This window comes from Podarcis gaigeae (genome assembly GCF_964106915.1).
Source record: "Podarcis gaigeae genome assembly, chromosome: 4".
NCBI lineage: Eukaryota > Metazoa > Chordata > Lepidosauria > Squamata > Lacertidae > Podarcis > Podarcis gaigeae.
In genome coordinates, this window is record NC_139677.1 from 35,363,729 (window position 1) to 35,388,307 (window position 24,579).

The 24,579-nt window shown below is 41.1% G+C and overlaps 1 protein-coding gene across 4 annotated transcripts in view; it reads right to left on the bottom strand.

The window, feature by feature from the left end:
- Positions 1-24,579, bottom strand: part of OCA2 (OCA2 melanosomal transmembrane protein) — a 161,710-nt gene that overhangs the window by 64,361 nt on the left and 72,770 nt on the right. For all 4 annotated transcript variants that reach the window (XM_083734250.1, XM_083734248.1, XM_083734251.1 and 1 more), the window contains exons 12-18: positions 23,789-23,845; positions 22,823-22,947; positions 19,951-20,089; positions 15,133-15,265; positions 4,045-4,192; positions 3,348-3,405; positions 1,269-1,377 (exon numbers count right to left, since the gene is read on the bottom strand). In XM_083734250.1, the coding sequence (XP_083590376.1) occupies positions 1,269-1,377; positions 3,348-3,405; positions 4,045-4,192; positions 15,133-15,265; positions 19,951-20,089; positions 22,823-22,947; positions 23,789-23,845 (769 nt within the window). The remainder of the gene's footprint in view (positions 1-1,268; positions 1,378-3,347; positions 3,406-4,044; positions 4,193-15,132; positions 15,266-19,950; positions 20,090-22,822; positions 22,948-23,788; positions 23,846-24,579) is intronic.

Consider the following 24,579-nt stretch of genomic DNA (forward strand, 5'->3'; position numbering starts at 1 on the left):
TGAACAAGATTATGATTCTTTTCCAGGCTCCTCCATTTCACTGTTTCCCCAGGCACCCATGTACTTCTCAGGCCATTAAACCGCTTCTTCTGAAATTCAAATGATTTGTTGTATTGGCTGTACTAAAAGAAAATATTTGATCAAAGTTTGATTATCCCCCCAGTTCCTGTAAGCAATAAAAAAATTAACAGTCCGAGCCATGTAAAAGCAAGATAACAAAGGCGCTGTGTAGAAAGTTGGCATTAAATGAAGGTCTTTACTCAAAGTGCCTATCGCTATAGATAAGAGAATTAGAGAAATGCACAGCTAGACAGCATATCAGGATATTTGTTTTCCATTAGTTTCATATACTTTTGTTACCTACTATGCTGCTGTATAATAAGAATCAATTCCCACATAGGCTGTGTTGTTTCATGGGGCATGATGGCCACAATCTTTTCCATTGGATAGATTTCCAGGAAAAACAGACCAAAGACTTGCGTCTCCCAATATAATGTTCTTCTCCTAAAAGCAGTGGCAGAAAGCTCCCTTGGATCCCTTGTATAGGGAGATGAGTCTAAGCCCATCCATTCATCCTGTGCCATGGCCCCGATCCAAATCCTTCTCCCTAAGCTACTATTAGCTACAGAGAGGAAAACATACAGACAACTATTCAATCTGCTTGTTTTCCACACTTCAGCTAATAGCAGCCTGGATTTGGCTCTGCAGCATATAGGGAAAGGATAGGGTATTCACTCCCCTGCCATTTTTAGAAGACAGAAATTATACTGGGCGATGCATTCCTCAATCTTCCATGAAGCATCTAGTACATGAAGCACTTTAAGCCTTCTAAAATTCTATATAAATGCGTGAAACCCAGTGCTATTACATGTTACTGTGGAAGTCACACTAATTAACAGGGTTTACATTCAGGTTAAGCATTCATAGAACTGCAGATTTGACAAATTTTCCCAACGCCCCTCTCTTTTTGGGGGGGTCTCTTTTAAAGGAGCAACATGGCAGTGTTGGGAAGAGGTTTGCATTTCACGAGCAATCTTCAGTTGCATGCTTTCTGAGTTCCCAGCAACAAAAGCAGAGGTATCTGGAGGGAAGCCATCATGAGTGCAGAGTTACAAATATGCCTTTGTTGTTCCAAAAAATGAAATATCTGTACAGGCCTTTAGACTGCATGGTAAAGATAGACCTCTGCAAAAAGCTGCATGAAACACTCCATGTTCAAATGCAGCTTTTTCTATCCCCAACAATGAAATAAGAGGAGCTGAGCTTACCAAGGTCCAGGTGAATCCCTGGAACAAACGAATTGAGAAAGAACATGAGGATAACAACTCCCAAAACAGTCAGGCATTTGATGAGAAGCACCTTATCTGTTATTCTGTGCTGTAGGAAAGCAGAAAATACAGAAACCGTATCAACAAGAAGAAGCACCCTTCAGATATATCAGCATGCTTTAAATATATATTATTTGAAATATACTTTTTAAAAACAATACGGTCTAATCCATTAAAGTGAGAGAGGAAATGCCTGAGGTGTGAAACAATATCTTAAATTTAGAAAGGAACTGTGTCTTGTTTCCACAAATGTTAACACGTTTTTCAGAACAACTCTGTTTACAGTCTAAGGAACAGTATAGAGGCAGATGCAGCGACCCTAAGGTGCAGTTTCGTCTTAGTTACACAAATAAAAGGAAGCTTTATGTCTTATCAGTTACAGGGCCTGGAAGTAAACGTGTTTATTAAATTTCTTTCTCCTTGTAACGGGAGCAGTAAGGCTGGAATGCAATTTCCAACATAAATACTTGATACCTTGATAGGCTCGGATTGTGTGACCCAGCGGGCTCTGTCCCTAGCATCAGCCTTTTCCTGTTTCTTTATAGCCCTTACTATTTCATCCCATTCTCAGGATCACTTCACTCATTACAGTTTCCAACTTCTTGTCTAGGAAACAGTGTGAAACTCACAAACTCACATATGGCTATCCTACACCTGAGCAGTGTACAGTGTAGACTTGGGCTGCGTACATGCCATATGATGTCCACTCTTCATTGAACATTTATTCTGATTAGTTTGTGGAGAGGTTATACAACAATCAGCAAACTAATATTGCAAACTAATATCAGTGTACTGGATGAAGCAAAGATCACCAGTCTTGAAGCAATGATTCTTCAACATCAACTTCGTTGGACTGGTCATGTTGTGCGGATGCCTGATTATCGTCTTCCAAAGCAACTACTCTATTCCGAACTTAAAAATGGAAAGCGTAATGCTGATGGTCAACAAAAGAGGTTTAAAGACTGTCTCAAGGCAAATCTTTAAAAAATGTAGTATAAACACCGACAACTGGGAAACACTGGCCTGCGAGTGCTCCAGTTGGAGAACAGCCTTTACCAAAGGTGTCATGGACTTTGAAGACACTCAAACTCAGAACGCAAGGGAGAAACGTGCTAAGAGGAAGGCACGCTTGGCAAATCCACACCCGCCCAGGAATCAATGTCCCCACTGTGGAAGGAGTGTGGGTCCAGAATTGGCCTCCACAGTCACTTATGGACTCATTGTTAAGACCATGTTTATGGAAGGCAATCTTACTCGGCTACAAGTGATCACAGAAGGAGAAGGAGGAGGAGGAGGAGGAGAACCTGGACAGGCAGTTGTGGCCTGTCACAGGGTTTCCCCTAGTCCCCCTGGTGGGTGAAAGACTATACTTGCAGCCAGCTTTTATATCCATCCCTGGTCAACTGCTGTGCATGGCAAGATAGCCAGCCTAAACCAAATATCTGAACTTCCCGATCAGGGGCAGGTGGGTGGGTGGAGCTGGAGCAGCAGACCAGAGTGCTGAAGTCTTCACTCCAGTCCATCACTTGCAGATATAAGCCGGCTGCATTTGCCTCTTGCATTACTTTCCAAACCATAAAAAGTCATTTTCCTTTTTTTATAGTGGATTTGTTTCACCCAGGCACATCAATCAACCTAGGTATGCACTTGCATCCCTCCAGGAAAATACTGATAGTCTGGAGGATCCCTTTATCAAACCAAGGTAGTTTAATACTGTTCCAAGTCATCTTTGTTCTGTGACATTTGCTTTTTCTGTAAGGAACAAGTCAAAAGTTCACATTTTTATTTCTATATTGTGATACTGAAAACAGAGGATCATGGTAGATTTTCAAACAGAAGATTTATGTTCCTATCTGGCTTCATACATGAAGTCCAACCTAAACTACATAAAACCAGTTGTTTGGAAGTTATGGACTGCAGAGCAATTTGTGAACTTAAAGGCACACAGTGTTATAATAAAATGAATGTAATAGAATATGGTGGGCAATGTTTTGCAATGGTATGAAAGCAATACATTACCTTTTTTTGGAGCTCCTGGATATTTGTTTCCCAGTTTTTATCTTCTTGTGAGATTTGTCTGAAATAAAAATCCACAGAGAGATTCATATGGATGGGAGAGCTCTTGTAGTATGGCAGTCGCAATTCTGTACCCACTTAAGCAAAATCATATCGAAATTAATCTGAGTCTCTTTATTAGTGCTCAGCCCTAGATCATTTTGTTACAAAGGGTGTTGTAATGTGAAGTTTTCAGGTTCTGTTAACTGCATTTGTTTTCTTCCAAAGAGAGAGAGGGAACCCTCAATGGAGACTTAAGCTGGTCTTGGAAAATCTGTGTATTCATAAGTTATACAAGCAAAGCATAAGAGAAATGAGATTTGCTTAAAAGTGGTAATGTTGCCAATTTGCAACCAATTATAAAAAATAATCAAAGCATGGCAATGATTTTTATCATCACCATTATCACTAAATAATGATACTTTATGTGTTTAGTGCTGTCAACGTGCATGGCACTTCACAAAGTACAAGGGGACAGGTCTCCTCCCTGGGGGAAATTACAATCTAATCTTTGGCAAAGGAGAAAACAGAGGAAGGGGAGGCTGTGACTTACTTTTTCTTATATGAAAGATATTGCATGTCTAAACCAGGTTGCTATGCATGACCTCCCATGAGCTCAGTGACCTTTTGTAAAATGTCGCGTTAAGTGTCATGGACCTACCTGTGGAATGTTTTCAGCTTTTTCCTCAGCAAAATCTCCAGAGTAAGAACTTTTTGCATTAGGAGGCACTTTACAGCTGTTTCTTCTCTGCTGGCAGGGTTAATCCTCTGTGCTGTCAGTCTCCAAACGTGGATTTCATGTTTCAGCTCTAAGGAGGGCAGGAATATAATTATTTAGCTGAAAGTGAAGACACGACATATTAAATCACAGCAAAATAGCTGATTGCACGCGCGCACACACAGTATCCTGGGTCAAAAAGTGAAGCTTCTAAAACAAAATTGTATAGTGGCTAACATTATTCATTGACAAATTGATCAGGGGTCAGATCCAGAGTTGCACTCAGCAGAGGAGGGGTGAAGCAGTAAGACCTTCCTACTCACCTGAAAGGGTGGGTCTTAGAGGAAGTGGTAGATGACACATTGCCTCTTCCCCTTGATAGGGTTAGCTCATCCAGTTTGTTATGTGCAATTTACTATCCTGCACCTAAGTTCCCTTCTGCAGACCTTATGTTAAGTTTAAAAAATGTGGCTGAATTCACCCAGCCCTTGTGTCTTTCCTTCTTACTTCCCCGTGTGAACGCAAACTGTTATTAATTTGATTTGAACTGATTTTATAATGAATTGGTTTTAGAATGCTGTATTATTTTACTGTTGTTAGCCGCTCTGAGCCCGGCTTCAGCTGGGGAGAGCGGGATATAAATAAATCATTATTATTATTATTATTATTATTATTATTATTATTATTATATTAATAATATATGTCAGTAAGGCCACGGAAAAGTGGTTAGGCTCACTCTCACTTTCTATACACAACCAAGGCTTTGGAGTTAGATATCAAGTGGTAGGGCAGAGACCAGTTCATCCAGTATAGACTAGTTGATTGCCTAGAGCTTCACAGCACCTTTCAGACAAAGGAGAAGGGCAAAGGCTGCCTTTCCCCACTGTGTCTATAAACCATTTTGTAAGGGTGTTCTGCACTCAGTTGCCAAACACTGGGGTCCATTTCAAGGGATCGCATGTACAGAAATTCAAATGTACATCTAGGAAAATCTTGAAGCTGGTTTAGAGCATTTTCAGCACTAATATGCTCTGACAGGCATTTTGCTCATAGGTATACTTAATTCATAATCTCAGATAGGTTAAATATTCATGGAACCATTATTCTTAGCTATGTCAACTTGTGTAATTACTTTACCAAGAGAGCACTGAGACTCCGAAATCTTATTCAACATTTAAATCCCCGTCTTTCTCCCAGCACCTGATCATTCCAATGTATAAAAGATTAATGTGCAGTTTAGTCTAACACAGATCTATCCTTGGTTAATCAAATATAATGCCATTGTCAATATAATAAGGTCGCATATAAGCATTAGACTTGGGTTGTGTGATTTTTTTAAAAAAAAAATGCCTCAGCTACGACTTTTTTAAGGTGCTGTCCAATTATCTGAAAGTACCGTATTTTTTGCTCTATAAGACTCACTTTTTCCTTCCTAAAAAGTAAGGAGAAATGTGTGTGCGTCTTATGGGGCAAATGCATTCTGCGCAGCTATCCCAGAAGCTTTCACTGCACAGCGATCCCTCTTGCTGTTCTGGCTTCTGAGATTCAGAATTTCTTTTTGTTTTCCTCCTCCAAAAACTGGTGGTGGTCTGGTGCGTCTTATAGAGCAAAAAATACTAAGTCTCACTGAACTCAGTGAAGCTAACTTCTGAATAGACATGTATAGTATTGCACTGTTAGAATCAGCAAAACTACCCAAAACATAAATGGATCCTTTTTTATTTAAAAAAAAAATGTGGCTAATTATCTTTATGTTAGAAGCTGTGATAGATAAGGTCTTTTATAAAGAGTCTGTATATATTCTGCCAGTGATTTTTCAAGCTTTCTGCCTTCAAGGCACCCTTATCATATTAACTTGTCTGGCATGACGCCCTTCAATGTGTTTTCCACATATTGCAAGAATGGAATTTTTAAAAATAAAATCCTCAATATGATGGAATTATTACCAACTAGCTGGAAAAAAAGGAGTTGCAGCTTGTCTCCTGAATCAATAGACCCACTATTATTACTAAGCAAGCAGTGCTGGTTTCCAGTTCGGGACAATTCAGGACACTGGTTTTGACCTGTAAAAATGGTTTAGCACACACATGCAGCTCTTCTCATATAAATCTGCCTGCTGAAAAGGAAACACCTGTTTCAAAATCCCACCCCTGCAATGTATAGACATTGACCTTCTGAGGTACAATTCCAGTATTCTAAGCTAAGATACAGGATTTCAGCAGGAAGGTATGAGATAAACACTGATTGGGAATCAAGAGGTGTGACTGCTTCAAAACTTCTCCTGCACAAACAGCATTTGGAAGCAAGATCACATATAACCGCACCAATAGCATCATCATGAAAGCACAATAAAAAGGATGTCTGTGGGGACTCTGGGTTTACCATGGCCAAATCTAGCAATATGTCACATTTCTAGACTTTTTGGGATTAAATGTTTGTAATGAGGAAAGGGAGGACATTGCAAAGAATTGAAACTGCTGCCAGCCTTTCCCCATAGTCTCCCATATAGTTGTGGGCAGAACTTGCATTCAAGACTGAGGATGTTGTGGGACTCCAACTCTCATCTGCCTCAGCTAACATGGTCTATAGTCAGGAATAATGGGAGTTGGACTTCGACAACATATGGTTGGTTCCCCATCCCTAACTTAATGCACTACAGTGGAACCTCAGTCAAACGCTTCAGAAGTTGAATTCCGACCACCCGGAAGTGAATGCTTCTGTTTTCGAACGCGCCTCAGAAATTGAACGGCTTCCAAGGCACGTTTCTCCATTTTCTCCATTGCAATTGCCGGCCAGCAATTGCGCCTCGTTTGTCGAACATTTCAGAAGTCGAATGGTCTTCCAAAACGGATTACGTTCGGCGACCGAGGTTCCACTGTATACATAATTTTCCATTATTTGGTTTATAAAACTCCAATAGTAAAGGTAAAGGTACCCCTGCCCGTACGGGCCAGTCTTGCCAGACTCTGGGGTTGTGCGCCCATCTCACTCAAGAGGCCAGGGGCCAGCGCTGTCCGGAGACACTTCCGGGTCACGTGGCCAGCGTGACATCGCTGCTCTGGCGAGCCAGAGCCGCACACGGAAACGCCGTTTACCTTCCCGCTGGTAAGCGGTCCCTATTTATCTACTTGCACCTGGAGGTGCTTTCGAACTGCTAGGTTGGCAGGCGCTGGGACCGAGCAGCGGGAGCGCACCCCGCCGCAGGGATTCGAACCGCCGACCTTTCGATCGGCAAGTCCTAGGCGCTGAGGCTTTAACCCACAGCGCCACCTGCGTCCCTATAAAACTCCAATATAGTATCAGTAATACAATATCTGTTGTCCATTCATGTTTGAAGGCATGCCTATTATGTACCTAATCCCTATTGCCACTGAATATGTACCTCAGCCAGGAAATATCTGTGAATAAAAGAAAAAGCAGACTGCTTCACCACCTATTTACCTACCAATCACTTCTATTCACAATAGTATTGTATATTTAATGTCCTTTTACATCGTCAGAAGAGCAAGTTCAAAAACACAAATTACTGCTCTTCACTCAACTAAAGTCCTGACAATGTAATTTGTTGCTGAGAAAATTGCATCAGCTTTGAAATCTATCAAAACAATTTCCATTTACTCCCTGCGAAGACACCGTAACTCAGAGTGTCAGGCTTCTAGGTCAACAACATTTCCAAAATCAAGTTAGCCAACATTTTTCATTAAAGGATAAGCTTACACTTTGCCAACTGTCCAGAGAAAAAGAAATCTCTCCGCAATTCATTATACTCATTTCAGAAGCACATATACATTTTTCACCCTGCTTTCTTTCTTTCTTTCTGTTTTAAAAATCACAAATAAAACTGATGGGGTCAGGTAAAGAATGATTGATGCAACCAGCTGTCTGCAATTGATATACACAATAGCCAATAGCCTATTATGAAGTGTGGAATTGCTCTCAGAAAGAGAGTTCGAAAATCATTTTAGTAATATCTTGAGAAATTGATATTTCACTTAATGCTTTTAGTGTAACTATATCTTGTTAATATTGACATTTCTTTGGGATATAAATAACATTAATGAAATTAATTATAGTGGAAACACAAATACAGGGATGTATGTGTTGAACAGAATCAGGATGATCGACTTGGAAGGAACCTGGGATCCTCTAAACCAGAGGTTCCAAACTTATTTGGCCTTCCGCCCACTTTTCGGGGGGGAATTAATCAGCGCTCACCTGGAAATCTACTTTAAGCAAACAGAAAGATGCAGTGACAAACTTCCATTCTTTTATGTTTCTATATTTCTACCTACATCCTACAACGTAGTGAAGAAAGGTGTTGTTGTAAAGAAGATACCTTGAAGCTTGAAATTATAAAATACACAAGGAGGTGGACTAGGCACTGGGATTAAAAACCTGCCAGATCAGTCTGATCTCACCCCAGGGGTGGGGCCAGCACCACAGCTCACCTGCCATTGGCCAAGTGGACAAGCTGTGATCCACTTACCAGTCCCAGGTGAAGCTAAAAGGGGTTCACTCAAGCCCAGAAAAAGCACTTTCCTCCAGCATGACTGCCGGGTCCAGGGGAGGTGTTGCCATCCCAAAATGCTCCCATCCTGGCAGTAATAATAATAATAATAATAATAATAATAATAATAATTTATTATTTATACCCCGCCCATCTGGCTGAGTTTCCCCAGCCACTCTGGGCGTCTCCCAATCAAGTGTTAAAAACAGTACAGCGTTAAATATTAAAAAGTTCCCTGAACAGGGCTGCCTTAAGATGTCTTCTAAATGTCAGGTAGTTGTTTATCTCTTTGACATCTGATGGGAGGGCATTCCACAGGAACAACAGATGATACATGTACACATGGGTGTAGCCAGGATTTTTGTTAGGGGACAGCACCTCAGTTAGCTAAGTATTTTTACTGATTATGGGGGGGCAGCTGCCCCTCCCTGCCCCCCCTTTGGCTACACCCGTGCATGTACAAATGGTTTTTCAAAATTCTCTTCTCTTCTTTCTTTATGCTTCCACCACCACCCCCTTATTTTTATTCAATGCATCCGAGGTTACTACTGCCCCCTGGATCATCCTAGTGCCCCCCCAGGGGGGTTGCCCAATTTGGGAAAGACTGTTCTGATCCAACTCTCTTTTCAGAATCTACAATCCAGAACACAATCACAGAATCCCTGTCCGATGCCTATCTTGAACTTCATCTCCCATCAACCCCAGCCCAGCATGACCAACGGTCAGGGATAATGAGACCTGGAACCCAGTGACATTGGGAGGGGCACATCTTCCCCATCCCTGGATTAGTGTCACAGACCCCCATTCTTCACACAGTGTCTGAAGAAAGAAAGTTAACATCGTCCAGGCATGCTGATGTGTATGACCTTTCTCTGTATCTAAAATTCCTCCTTCAGAAGTTTACACCAGAAACACAAAGAGTGGATTCACAATTTCTACTCTCTCCAATATGCTTGTCAGGGGTAGAAGAAGGATCATTTTGCAGGTGAAGGGGGCAGCTTCTACATCACTGGAAGAATCTGAGAGAACCTAGAGAGAACCTAGATGCACAGGGCTTCGCGTAAAACCAGTTCCCTCTCATTATCCAGTGAATTTCCCCGTACCCCACCTTGTCAAATTATTTTTCATCCATGACAGAATTAGGATGAAATCTGAAGGATCTCTATAGCTGCTCAGTTGTCCTCTTGCGAAAGAGAAGTTGTTGGTTTTTTTCAAAAGGCGGCTATGTATCCCTGGCGGAATTTGGAAACATCACAGGAAAAAGAGATGTACCCATCATTATCAGCTCACTAAAGCAGCTGAAGGATGGGGGGGGGGGGAGTTAAAAGAGACTGTGAACTGCAGTAGTGCCAGATCCTCAGTTTTCGAGATGATTGCAAAGCTGCAGCCTTCAGCTGAGCAAACAAGAACGTTCAGTGGGGAAATCAGAGCATTTATTTGAAGCTCATTAATTTCAACAGAGTTGCCATATGTTCTGCAGCACAAACAGTGCCCAATCATCATCTCTCAGGGGCCAATACAAACTTGTAACATGGCCCCCTTCTCACCACCACCACCACCACCAATCACTTGTCTGTTTTGAAATAGTAGAGGTCCCTTTAGTTTCTTTTAGTTCCACCTGTTTCAGCTCCCAAAATACCTCGATGCCTGATTTGTATTTATAGCCAGACATGCCTGCATGTATATTAAGTATATGCTAGCACCCTTTAAACACTGATCCCTGGCACTAGAACCAGGGTTGGCACAAGACCTGGCATTGCACAAGGTGGCAGGTTGCTTGCCCTTATAGCTTTTTTGCTACATCTAATGCAGAGGGAGCACCGCTGCTCTGTCAGACTCAGTTCTTGAGGAAGCATGTCCCATTAGGTACTATATATGCTTACTCTCTGCTTTTAACTGTATTTTTGGTGCTGTGTTAAGTATTGGTTTCATTTGATTGTAAACTGCATCGCCGTTCCCCATGGGGAACTTGATTTATGCATCAGATCTACTGAACAAAGCAGGCTTGAATTCACCACCACTCATCTGACAGGTAGTGATTTCAACCCTGCTGATCAGCGACACTTCAAAGCAATGCTCAGGGCTCTTGGCATGTCTTGGGTGGTGCTTTGAAGTCCTGGTGTCATTGTTACATCAGATGGTTGACAGGTGGGCCTCTCCGTGCACAAGGAGTAGCAGGGATAAGGATCTGGCCCACTGGCCAAAGGATGTTCCCCACCCTGATCTATATTGACTGGTGGTGGGTCTCCAGCCCTATCTGAAGATTCCAGTAACTGAACCAGTGACCATATGCATGCAGGTGGCCTACCAGGTACAAAACCCTATAAATGAAATTGTTGGATTAGGACAAGAGGGGAAAGGCAGCTGTGGAAATGCAGCCAACTTGCTGCAAAGGTGGGGCAAGCATGGAGTACTGGGGGGGGGGGTCTTAGGGGCCACAAGCTTAACACAAGTCAACAATGTGATGCAGAAGAAGCAACAAACAAACAAAAATCTAATGCTATTCTAGGCTGCATCAACAGAAGCCTTGTGCCCAGATCAAGGGAAGCAATTGTACCATTCTATTCTGCCTTGGTTAGACCACACTTGGAATACTGTGTCCAATTCTGGGCACTGCAATTTAAGAAAGATGTTGACAAGCTGGAACGTGTGCAGAGGAGGGTAACCAAGATGATCAAGGGTCTGGAAACCAAGCCTTATGGAGAATGGTTGAAGGAGCTGGATATGCTTAGCCTGGAAAAGAGGCTAAGAGACTGAGAGGAGATATGATATCTATCTTCAGATATCTCAAGGGCTGTCACATGGAAGCTTATTTTCTCCTTCTCTGGAGGGTAGGACTCGAACCAATGGCTTCAAATTACAAAAAAGGAGATTCCAACTAAACATCAGGAAGAACTTTCTGACAGTAAGAACTCTTTGACAGTGGAACGGTGTCCCTTGGGAAGTTGTGGACTCTCCTTCCTTGGAGGTTTTTAAGCAGAGGTTCGGTGGCAATCTGATGTGTTAGTTAAGCTTCCTGCATTGCAGGGGGTTGTACTAGAAGAAGAGTTTGGATTTGGATTTGACATCCCGCTTTATCACTACCCGAAGGAGTCTCAAAGCGGTAAACATTCTCCTTTCCCTTCCTCCCCCACAACAAACACTCTGTGAGGTGAGCGGGGCTGAAAGACTTCAGAGAAGTGTGACTAGCCCAAGATCACCCAGCAGCTGCATGTGGAGGAGCGGAGACGCGAACCCGGTTCCCCAGATTACGAGTCTACCGCTCTTAACCACTACACCACACTAACACTGAAAGGCAAACCTTTCAAATTTGCACTTTTTGAAACAATACACAAACAATAACACAGGCATCTTTTGAAACTCACACTGTTAATGCCAAATTGCAAGTCAAGTGTGCAAAAGACCCTTGGTATGCCTCCCAACTCTACGATTCTATGATTCTATACTCTGTCAAAACTTGAAAAGCCTTCAATAAACAGTTAATTAAAAAAGAAAAGTCTGCAATACATATGAACATCCCTACAGAGTGCAAGTAGTCTCATTACAGTGGGAAAGATCAGTCTTGTGAATCCTTTCTAATTTAAGCAGCTGAATAGCAACACGCAGTACTCAAAAGGATATGACAAGGAAGGAAATCAAAGCAGCAGAGAACAGTAAACTGGTTCTTTATATATACATTCAGTGCTTGTTTGATTGGTAATCAGAGGGCAACATAGCAGACACCAAGCTGATTGAAACAGCTGCTTCAAACAATCTATTGAAGGTTATCGCAAAACCACTGCAATTAGAGATCGAAAAGACCCATTAAAACATCTTGCAGACATTCTGTTACTTCTCTGAAGCCAAATTGCTCCAGCTCCCTTTTAATGAAATGTTCTTTGATCACCTATCCCATCCCATTTTATAGAAAATGTTAATAGAACTAGTACTTTAGTATTTGCTTTTATTGAGCAGGTACTGATTGGCTCCATCATGATGTAGCTTGTTGCTGATTATAGGGGAAAAAGAAGATCGCTTGCTAATTACGAGAAGTGCTGAATCTGACTATAGTAGGCGGCAGAGTACCACAGATGACAAGTCTAATTTGAGCCTGAATATGCTTGTTTCTTCAAGGGCAGCAGAATTTTGGCTAGTTAAATATACCATTTTTGTATGGATGATTATGCTATTTTTAAACAACAGCATGTCCTTCCATTTCTCTTCTGTTTTTCAATAAATAACCCAAGCTTGAGGAAGAGTTCAACCCTCCCTTTGTTTCCAGGGGGACTTGCTTCCAAGTAAATGCCTTGGGATTTTAGCCTTGTGTCTCATTACCAATTAAATGAATGTCGTTTCTTACAATGCCTTGTACTCGGGTACAGATCCCCAGTGCAAAATTTGCATATGGAAAATCAGATATGAAGGCTGCATGTGTGTCAAAATCTATGCTAGCCACTGGAGACGGAATTAAATTCAGTTTGTGTTGAAAGGCAAGCCTGTCAAATTTGTGCTTTCTGAAACAATACACAAACAATAACACAGGCATCTTTTGAAATTCACACTGTTAATGCCAAATTGCAAGTCAAGTGTACGAAAATTTGTATACCAAAGTAACCATATATTAATAAATCTAACATGCAAATATGCACCCTATTAGGGAAATTTGCTTTGCAAAAATGTGCATATTGTAATACATCACATACAAAAATGTGTATATTCAGAGAAATTCGCACTAAATGATGAGGAGTTTTCATGAGGAGTTTTCTATTAAAAATGCATACTGATGTGGAAATGTGGAGGACTGAATTTAATGTTGGGGAAAAACAAGAAACTGAGAGAAACCAAAATTGGCAGATTTGCTCATCCTTACCAATCATTTTAGGGACGCGGGTGGCGCCGTGGGTTAAACCACAGAGCCTACGACTTGCCGATCAGAAGGTTGGCAATTTGAATCCCCGCGACGGGGTGAGCTCCCAAGGCTCGGTCCCTGCTTCTGCCAACCTAGCAGTTTGAAAGCACATCAAAGTGCAAGTAGATAAATAGGTATCGCTCCAGCAGGAAGGTAAACGGCGTTTCCGTGTGTTGCTCTGGTTCGCCAGAAGTGGTTTAGTCATGCTGGCCACATGACCCGGAAGCTGTACGCCGGCTCCCGAGGCCAGTAAAGCAAGATGAGCGCCACAACCCCAGAGTTGTCCACAACTGGACCTAACGGTCAGGGGTCCCTTTACCTTTACCAGTCATTTTACAATACCATTTATTCAAAAAAAAATTGTTTATTTCATAAAATTGTAAACAAACAAACCTTAAAGCAGTGAAAAACCTCTAAGAAGAAAACCTTAAATAAGAGTGGCCCCCAATCGTGTTAAGGCACTAAAATCCTGTGCATATTATGGGTACATCAATGGGTATGTACAACTAATCCCCACAATCCTTATGAAAGGTTTACGAGGACCGCGGAAATCTATTATTTTTTGCCGGATGTATGCACATATAACTACATCACATATTCCATCCTCATATGTTGGGGAGGGGCATCATTAGCCCCTTGTTTCACTCAATGTACAGTACAGTATTTAAAGATCTACAATTGTGTGAACTGGGCTCTAGGGATTTGCCAGCTTTTAAAGTTTGCCGTATTTTTCCGTCTATAAGATACCCCCGTGTATAAGACGCCCCCTATTTTGGGGGACTCAGATTTAAGAAAATGATGGGAGATGGCCCCATGTATAAGATGCCCCCTAATTTTTGACATTCTTTTTAGGGGAAAACCCTAGTCTTATACACAGGGGAAAATGGTATTTACTATTAAATGCATTTTTTAAAACTTGCAGTGAAATAACCAGAATTTTAAGTTAGAAAAGATCTGAAGGTACTGATTGGAAAAGATGTTTTCTACAACCTAGAGTTGGAATTATTATTATTATTATTATTATTATTATTATTATTATTATTATTAGCCAGCCACTCTGTTGAGTTGGAAAGGACCCCGAAAGTCATCTAGTCTCAACTCCCTGCAATGAAAGAATCTCAGCTAGAGATTCCCAGCCTTATATTAAAAAGGCTTCATGGCCTTTTATTAAGTCTTCTTCAATCTGGTTGTTGTTGAAGAACTTCTGTTCCGCTTTTCCATTCAATAACCAAGGCAGCCTATGACAGGAAGAATTCTACGTGGGATTAATTCTGAATGTTCATATTTTAATGTTCGTAATACTAGCTTTGTATTTTATAAACTGCTTAGAACTCTATTAAGCATTATATAAATTTAACAAAATAGACTGGAACAGGTCCAATTCCCAAGACCCTGATTCATTATATCTGATACACTTTGCACCATGTGCTCTCTGCAACAAATCTCTGATGTAAGAAGGGGAAATAATGGCTTGAGGGCTAAAGAAAACAAGCAATGGTCCATTAGTATAATAAAGAGGGAAAGGGACTTGGCAGCAGCCATTTTCATATGATTAAAAACACAAGGGTGTTATGAGTTCGTTTGGTTATTGCATCTATTCCTCTTCCCCAATATATAATCTGAAGCTCAAACTCACCAACAATTTCACTTGGCTCTTTGTTGTAAAGCTTTTTGTTCCAGTAGAGAAGTCTTAGGAAAGGAATGGAGACAAGAAGCACGAGGCAAATCCCAACAAACATGTGCCCTGTAAATCCTGCAAAGTCCACTCCCTGGGAATAAAAGATATATAATTGAAGTAGAATCAATTACAGCAACTCTCAGTGCGATACATAAAATGGCACTGAATATTATTGTAGTGTCTTCTTAGCAGAACAGTGCAGGTCTCCTTCTGTACTTGGCAATATAATCCAGCCAAATATAGCACTATGTTTAGCTCCTTGATTTCAGTTGAGAAGTTAGGTGTATGCTCAGCAAATTTCCACTGACATAAACCCCATACATTTGAAGTACATTTATACCACTTAAAACATTCATGGCATCCTCCAAAGAATCTTGGGAACTGTAGTCTAACCCTCACAGAGCTACAATTCCTAGGAGCCTTAACAAACTACAGCTCCCAGCATTCTTTGGGGGAAAGCCATGTACATTAAACATGTTTTATATGTATGGTGCGGATGTGACCAGAAAGGATGGTGGAATTTATTTTATTTTATTTGCAATAATCAAACTTGGTATTCCTCTGAATACCTCTGTTTTATTGAGGTGATGGTGATAGCAATTAACATTTATTATTATGTTTCTTATCCATCTTCCGACCTAAACAGCTCTTCAATGCATGGCGAGGGGGATGAAGGTAGTAATGATTAATCACAGAATCATAGAATTGTAGAGTTGGAAAGGATCCCAAAGGTCATCTAGTCCAACCCCCTGCAATGCAGGAATCTCAACTAAATAATTTTTTGACAGGTGGTTTCTCCCATGCCTACGAGTCAAAGGCAGATGTTCCGATTGTAACACTTATTTTTGATATAAAATGACTAACTTCAAATAAATATATAATTTACAATTAATTTATTTCCTTCCTTTTTGTGTTTTCGATCAGCTTTCAGAAAGTGTGAATTTGTTGCATTCTTCTTTAAATGCATGTTGAACTGAATTTCTTCTCCATCCCTAGAAGCAGAAGCTTATGATCTTCTTGAGGCTGCACCAGCGGAAGGGAAGACTCACCCAGCAAAGTCTCATTCATGTAGCACTAAATTAAACTTTTGAACTCTTGCTGGCACATGAATCTCTTGCTGATTAAGATGTGTTACACGATTTCAAGCATCCAGCATTCTCTGAAGTCAGTGCTTCCCTTTACATCACCTAAGAAAGGAGCATCTGCCAAGATTTTGTAACTTACTCTTCCCACAATTAATTCAAGAGCCATATACTACATGCATAAGATAAGTAAGATAATCCCATCTTGTGTGTGACAGTCCTTCGGCTATATAGAGGTGGCTGCTAATATCAGGAAAACGTTCTTGCTTCCATGTGGAACAGAACTGGAAATGTTCCAGAAATATGCTTAATTTGAAAAGGAAACGTATTGAAATGAGCTAAAAATCATAGTCGTTGCTTTTTGCGAAAATGGAAAGCATGACAAGCAAGACAAGACTACTCAAGTCAAGAACATTTTAAAAAAAGCAATAACAGAGCTTAAGCTTTAAAAGGTTTCAGAAAACTTTATGGAGTTATCGGGAGGGGGTGCTCTGAAACTTTAGGCGACATTTTTACTTTATGGTCTACTAGTTTATGACCTCTCAGGCAGTGTAAAGCTAAGATAGGAAATTGTTATAATCTCTGAAGCCTCAAAGTCACAAATGTTGAAAATTTATGAGTACAAAGGTAGTCAATCCTGCACCGCAAAAATAAAAACATTTGGTTGTGTGGTTTTTTTAAAAAAAATTAATTAAACCGGGCAACTTTTTACCTAAGATTCCTGGGGAAATGTTTTAAAGTGTTACAGAAATAAACTGTGCAGCATTCCAATACTACATTGAAAAATGTAGCACATCACCTTGAGCTTCTTTGAGAAGATGCTGAAATAAATAAATAATAGACTTGTGGTTTTCCAAAACATATGCAGCCCAGAGCCATATACAGAGGACTACTACCAGGTACTCGATGTCACCATTTAATTTTTTATTTTATTTTTACCTACACAGGGTCTCTTACAGCTCTTAATGCTAAATGATAGTGAGAAACAAAAGGATGTGATAATCCTTTTCATAACCTGAAAACTTTTACAGCAGAGGTCCTGGCATCTGCCCAATTGGGTGCCACACAACAACACTGAAGATAGATCTTACACCCCCATCTAGTTAATGTTGGCTGGGCTGGTGCACACTGGATTACCGTTTGGGCATGGTCAGGTTAAAACATTTTATTTCCCCAGGAATCTGGATAGCTTGTATTTTAAATGGCTCTGTAACTAAGTAAAATATTGTCATAGAATGTCATCCTTGATTGGCTTGGAATGTCAGGGCAACTGTGTTCTAGCAGTCCCTGCTTCCAGAATCTTAAAACATGGCCCTGCTGGATTGGCCAGGATTAAAAATATGCCTGTGGTGGGCAAGGCCAACAATCCACAGTGGCCGGCCAGGGGATTACCCATGACTAGCCGCCTAGCCCCCTGACATTGCTCCCATAGGGGGTTGAGGGACCCACGACGGGCCGCAACAGCCGCCCACCTCTGTGACTGGGTAAGCCGCCATTGCTGACTCTAGAAGATCAAGCTGATAGACTTATTGTTAATGCTTATTCCCTATCTAAGCAATGAAGAAACAAAGAGAACAAGAAATATACCTCTTCTGTTACGTAAATAGGGTACCAATAATTTTTATTCCTTTGCAGAGTGGGAGTGAAGGGCTATTAATCACTGCTGGGAAATATTTCCCATTTTAGTTCACTTGCATTTTTCTACAAAGTACATCCTTATCTCTGTGTTTTTAATGAACAAATTGTGGCAAGTCTAAATGCATTCAAACAGTCTTTGAGCAGAGCAAGAGATGAAGTCTATAAAGGAGAGAAAGAGATCTATCAAGCACAATAAACCGATGCCTAACATAAAATACAGCTTTTGTATTATTTTATTTCTGTTTGAGGCAATAAGCTGCTTTTCAGATTTCCATTCCCAATGTTTAAAAATCTTGAAGACTGTATTTCATCTGTCTGAGGAAACATTTTTAAAAACACACACAGAGCGAGAACTCAATGTATTTCTGGAAAGTATCACCTTGGAGCAATCAGGATCTCCAGGAGAGGTATATACAGTGGTACCTCAGGTTACATACGCTTCAGGTTACAGACTCCGCTAACCCAGAAATAGTGCTTCGGGTTAAGAACTTTGCTTCAGGATGAGAACAGAAATTGTACTCCGGCGGCACGGCGGCAGCGGGAGGCCCCATTAGCTAAAGTGCTGCTTCAGGTTAAGAACAGTTTCAGCTTAAGAATGGACCTCCAGAACGAATTAAGTACTTAACCTGAGGTACCACTGTATATGTGCCACACATACATAGAGAAGTGACTCCCCTCAAAACCAGTTGGGGTCGTATTAAATTAATGCACTGTGTCACTGGAGGTCAGTGCAGCCAGCCATTATCGGGTCCCAAGCTCCACCCACATAGTCCAGCCGGATTGGCCAGGATTCAAATAACAGATGGCGGGAAAGCCCGCCAATCTCCAGTGGCCGGCCTGGGAATTCCCTAACTGCCAACTGCCTAGCCCTGGCATTGCTCCTAAGAGGAAGGAGTTTGGTACGATGGACCACATCTGCTGCCCACCCTGTGACCGGGTAAGCAACCATTATCCACCATATTGTTCACACAGTGTCAGTGCAAGCTGAGGTTAACACTGGAAGAAGCTTGAGTAGCCAATAAAAATATCCATGACCGTGATAGACCTTTTTCAAGTATAAATGATATCAAGTTGAGATATTTGGGGAGTCACTGGTCTTCAAAAGTCATGTTTTAAATGTTAAAAGAAGGGGATATCCTCAAGTAAAGGAGACGAGTCTTTACATTTCACAAGTCGTACAAAGCTCAACTGTGGGAAAGAAAGAGAATGGAAAATCCCAGGACAGCAACAAATCCCTCCATCCGTGTTCATGACATGGCAATAAAAGTGCATCTCTGTGCAAACGCAACAAACCAGAAGTTATAATTTAAGCTACTGTTATGTTTATAAAAACCAGAAGGTCATTATGGAACGCATAAAGAGTATCTGATGTTTAAGGGGAAAGTGTATTCTGTACATTAAGTATAAAATGTTTGAGGAAAAAATATATATTATTAACTGTTCCCATATCAATACTGCATCCATAATGTCGTTTGTCGTTCAATTCTCCAAAGAGAAAGGGGGGAATTGTTTGTTGTTTTGGATTTGTATGCTTAAAAAAATCTGTGTGTGTTTGTGTGTGTGTGTGTGTGCGTGCGTGCATGCCCAGATTAAGGAGAAGGAAGAAAACAAGGCAATGGTCAATACAACTAAAAAGCCTGATTAAATGGATGGCAAAATCACAAACAAACAAACCAATTACCCAGCTGCAAATCCCGTAATTTCCATCACTTACAGTGCAAGCCTATGTGTATCTACTCAGAAGTAAGTTCCAGTGAATTCACTAGAACTTATTTCCAGGTAAGTGTGTATCTGGAACTGCAGCCTTTATACTAAAGTAGAATTTATATTAATCAGAGATGAGATGCATATGTATTATGTATTAGTGTGGGGTGTTTTTCTTTCCTCAGGTTTGCATTATCCCTTACAGCATCAGTCTGGAAAAAAATAACAACTGGTTCTGTGCCAGAACAGGTGCAGTCTTTTATCTTTCAGCACAGTGGGAAGAACAGATAAGCACTGCTGAATAGAGCATCTGTATTTATTTTCCATTTGCACAATAGGCAGCAATACATACCTCGTTCCTGAGCTCCTGCTTTGAAACAATAATCACATTGGGTGGGTCCCCAATAGCTGTAGAGGCCCCTCCAATGTTTGTGAAGATTACTTCGGCAATCAGGACATGCCTGGGATCTAGGTTAAGCACCTCACATAACCTGCAAAGACACAGATCAAAAATACAATCTGATCCTTTTCATATGATTTCTAAAATCGCTGGTTTATGTTTCCAAAGCTAGCTCAAACTATGCGCCAGAAAGAGAGCCCATTAGTATTTGTGATAGATAAAAATAAATATCGTGTCCCACGCCCCAATGAGCAAATCATTTTTCGCTCTTATCATAAGAAGAGCATTCACATAATAGTCCCTCACTTTGCTGAATATTAGATTGCAGCTTTCTTGTACAGACCTGATTTGCAAAGAACAGACAAACAGTTCAAACAGTGGAATCTAGTGGAAATTATAATAGATGCAGATCTGCTTGCAGTTTGCTTGTGTTGCTCCTCCACTTCCTCTCCTTAAATCCCTTTTCCTATTGACAAAAGCATGACGACTAGTATTCACAAACAGGCCCTGCGACAATATCTTGCGAAGTGGAGTGCTCCTGTTCCAGCGTTCCAGCCAACCATGTCTTTTCCGAGGCACTCCATTCCATTTCCTCCCAAACCTGCCCCATGTTTTGCTCTCAACAGACAAGTCAGTATTCCATGCTCAGGCCTAACTGGACTGGTTTGGTGTTTGTTTGTATTTCTGCAAACCAGCTTGCCTTGTGCATGGATGGTGGTGTTCTAGCTATATGGAGGACCCCCCCCCCTTAAAGAATGGTTTGGTATATAAGAGGGGTGAGGACCCTTTTTCAGCAGAGGCCACAAGCCAGTGGTAGGCGAAGCCAGAGGCAAATGTGATGGGGTAAAATGCAAAAGTAAACAAAGCATGTTAAGTTGTGGGTGAACATATCAGATGACAGCTCGTGTTTATTCACAGGCCAGAACAGAACTGGGCTGAAGGATTCAGCCAATCTGCTTATATAGAGCTCAACTACAAAGCAACAGTAACAACTTTCTGTAACTATCCAATCACTGAAAGTCACTTTCAATTCCTTGTTTGCATATGCAGACCTGAGTGAAAACTATCTATAGTATCCCCCTGCTGGCTCAGGGTGAGAACTTCAGTACATAACAGAGCAACTGGTGAGAGCTACATTCCAGCCACAGAAAAAGCTAAAGGTTTCTACTCTACACATCCATCCAGGCAAACATGACGCAATCACATAGTTTAAGGACACTTAGCCCTGCCAAGTGCATAAAAGCACTTGAGAAGGGTGTAGAGCAGGAATAGTGACTGGTGTGGCCCAGGAAAGGGACACTGGCTGGGGACAAACCCAGGGGCCAGACAGAAATGCCTGGAGGGCCACATCTGGCTCCTGGGCCTGAGGTTGTCCACCCCTAGTATATAGGATTGGGATTCATCTTGGTAACTCCTGCAAAATACTGAATTTGACACAAAATGTGACAAGAAAATAAGATCATATTTCATGCACCGCTGGTAAAGGGCTAAAGCCTTATTGTCAAGGAATCAGGAGAATTTTCTACTAAGCTGCATCACCATGGTAATAGCAGCTTAGAATACCATTTTAAAATTGGACTGAAGAAGTCTGAGGAAGACAGCAACAAAATAAAGTGAATGACTAACACAGCAGTGAGAGAGGGGAGGGGAGGAAACAGAGCTTGTTTAAAAACAGTGTGTGTGTGTGTGTGTGTGTGAGAGAGAGAGAGAGAGAGAGAGAGAGAGAGAGAGAGGTGTTCCAGATAAGGAAATTAAAAAGTCATGTCGCCATGACATCTGCATATGAAAAATATATGCGCACATAAATTATTACCAGTTAAGTCAACTTCCACATTTTGCAGCATATCTGAAACAACCAATACCTTAGCAATATTTATTTTACTCAGGGACAATTCTACCATTATGGGCCGAAAGGTGGAGCTCTGCCTAATAAAAATATCAGAGAGAGGGGAAAGTACAATTACTTTTGTTTGGGCTTCAAGACTAATTTCCAGCTGAAAACTCACAAAGCAGCAGGCAGGAGAAAGGAGTGTCAGTATATTGAGGGTGTGCATCTATATATGATGGGAACAGTCCTCAAATGAAGCTAGGGGTGGAAGTCAAGTTTTTATTACGCAGTGGTGAGGGCAACTGAAAACTCATCATTGCAGGCACTTTGCTTCAGTTTTGAAGTGGGCTGCACTTCAGAACTGAAGCAAGAATAAAGCAGAACTGTCTGAAAGAATAAAGCATGGAGAGATAAGGTTGGGTTCAGCTGCCATCACACATACAAATGCCTGGTAGTCTAAGGTCTAGCCTCCACCTCCACCTTTATGCATGAATGGGGCAAGCACATGAGTCAATAAACGTAGCTGCCCACACCATGCTCTGAGTCACATGATGACTCATCTCTCTCTAGAAGGTCTCCAGGTAAATCCCTCCCTGGGTCTGTTTTCTCCCAACCATTGCTTTGTTGCAAAAATCCTGGTGACCCACAGGCTGCCTGTTAGGTCTATCTTCTTCCCTCCTTCCCTCCTCCAGTAAAGACAAACACAATCCCAGCCTCTTGGGACTGTAAGAAAACAGCCCACATTGGAGCTGACCATATGGGAGAGGGGGACTTGTTGCCTGGCTGAAGTCAAGAGAGAAGTGAGGCGACCTGAGTGAACACATGGTCAGGGTGACCTCCCACCTGCCTGTGTTCAGACGGCATATTAGGACACTCAAAATGGTTGAATCCCCTGCCCATCCCACCTTTATGAGGTTTTGTTTGTTTGTTTGTTTGTTTGTTTGCTTGCTTGCTTGCTTGCTTGCTTGCTTGCTTGCTTGTCTTTTGAAGAACTACCTTATGGTGACTGGGGTAAAGAGGAGCATTGTAGTAACGTTGTCCAAGAAGGCTGAGAGAATCGCAGCAATGAGGCAGAGAATGATAATCATGGCCCACACTTTGCCTCGAGAGAGTCTGTAAGCCTAATAAAAACAGACACAGAGGAAATATGATGGAACTGATTAGCACGATGGACAACATCATAGTTCTTGCTAAGCAACTAGATGTGGAGCTGTCATTCAGCATCACCTCATACCAAGAGGTACAGTGTTTATTAAGCTGTGGTAAAGTGACTTTTGCCAGTTTTTCAAAATGGGAAAGGGGGGGGGGGGGGCTTACGAATCTAAGTATTTCAGAAGACAAAAGCCAGTGTTATCATACATTCCCTAAGATACAATGAAGCCAAAGCGAATCGTGCCTAACATTAAAATTTATGAGTACATGTAAAATGCTGCAAAGGTGTGTTTTATTGTCATTTCTTAAATATCAAATACATATTCCGCTCTTCCTCCCAAGGAGTCCATTTTATATTATAGCAATGCACATTCACTGATAGTACATGCTGCGGCAGGCATTCACCATTTGCCACTACTTAATGTGAGAAGTGGTCCTCTTTGCCTTATTGATACTAATGGCATTTAAGTACCATTAATTTAAACAGGGTTTAAGAGAGTTGAGCACTGTGCCTACAGCCCTTACCCATCACTTCTAAGATAATTTTGCCAAAAGCGTCATCCATCTGCTAAAACCTTTAGAAAATTACAGGATGAATGTTGCTGCTTTTTTTTGGAAGGTCTGCCAGTAATGATCAAAGCACGAATAGGCTAGAAATAAGTAATTGACCTGAGAGAGGAAAGGAGTCAAATGGACTCAAGCATGCTTTTTCTTTTTTGGTTCTGTATAGCAAAAATGGCAAAGTATTATTAGATTCTAGTGCTGAATAGTATATAAATGCTTTCCACTAAAAAGGAGGAACAGACCTACCTTTACTGCACAATAATCAAAAAACCCAGTTTCAGAAAAGATGGCAACTAAAAGCATCTATGGAGGTTAAAAAAAAAGAAAAGATTTAACTATTTATACAGTTAGTTTTCATCAATAAAGAATGCTTTAATGCACCCACCCCTTCCCATTTTTGGAGAATCCTTCTGTTTAAATTTGCAAATATATTTTCCCTTACTAAACTTAAAAGGGAATGCACAGGTTTTCATTTGGAATAGAGGGATTCACCAGGGCACCCTCCACTGAGGTCTTTTTATGGGTGTATCCTGCAGTGTGCCACAGATGAAATAATAGTGCAGGTCAATTTATACTGGACCATCCACACATTTTTCCATTTTAGTAGTTGTTCCAATATGCTTCCCCAGTGTCACTGCATTACTTGAACTCCAGAACTACAGTGCAACAAAAATAAAAATAAACCATGATGTTTGTGGTATAAAAAGCTATGGAATGTAACCAGGAAATTACAGGACATGCACTCGTCGGAAATGAACCAGTATAGCCAGTCCAGATATTTTGCAAGTGCACAAGTAATCATGGATGCACAATATATATTTTTTAAAAAAAAACATCTGGAGGGGCCCCAGAACTTAATCTTTACTAGATCAAAAATGATCAGAGATTCAGTGCAAACTGCTTCCCAGTTTGTTAAGGATCTATTTATTGCTTGTCACTTGATAGTCAGTACCAGGGCTTTTTTTCTAGAAAAAGAGGTGCTAGAACTTGTTGAGCTTGTTTTTAAAGGGGGAGCCTTATGCTGCCTTCTGCAATAC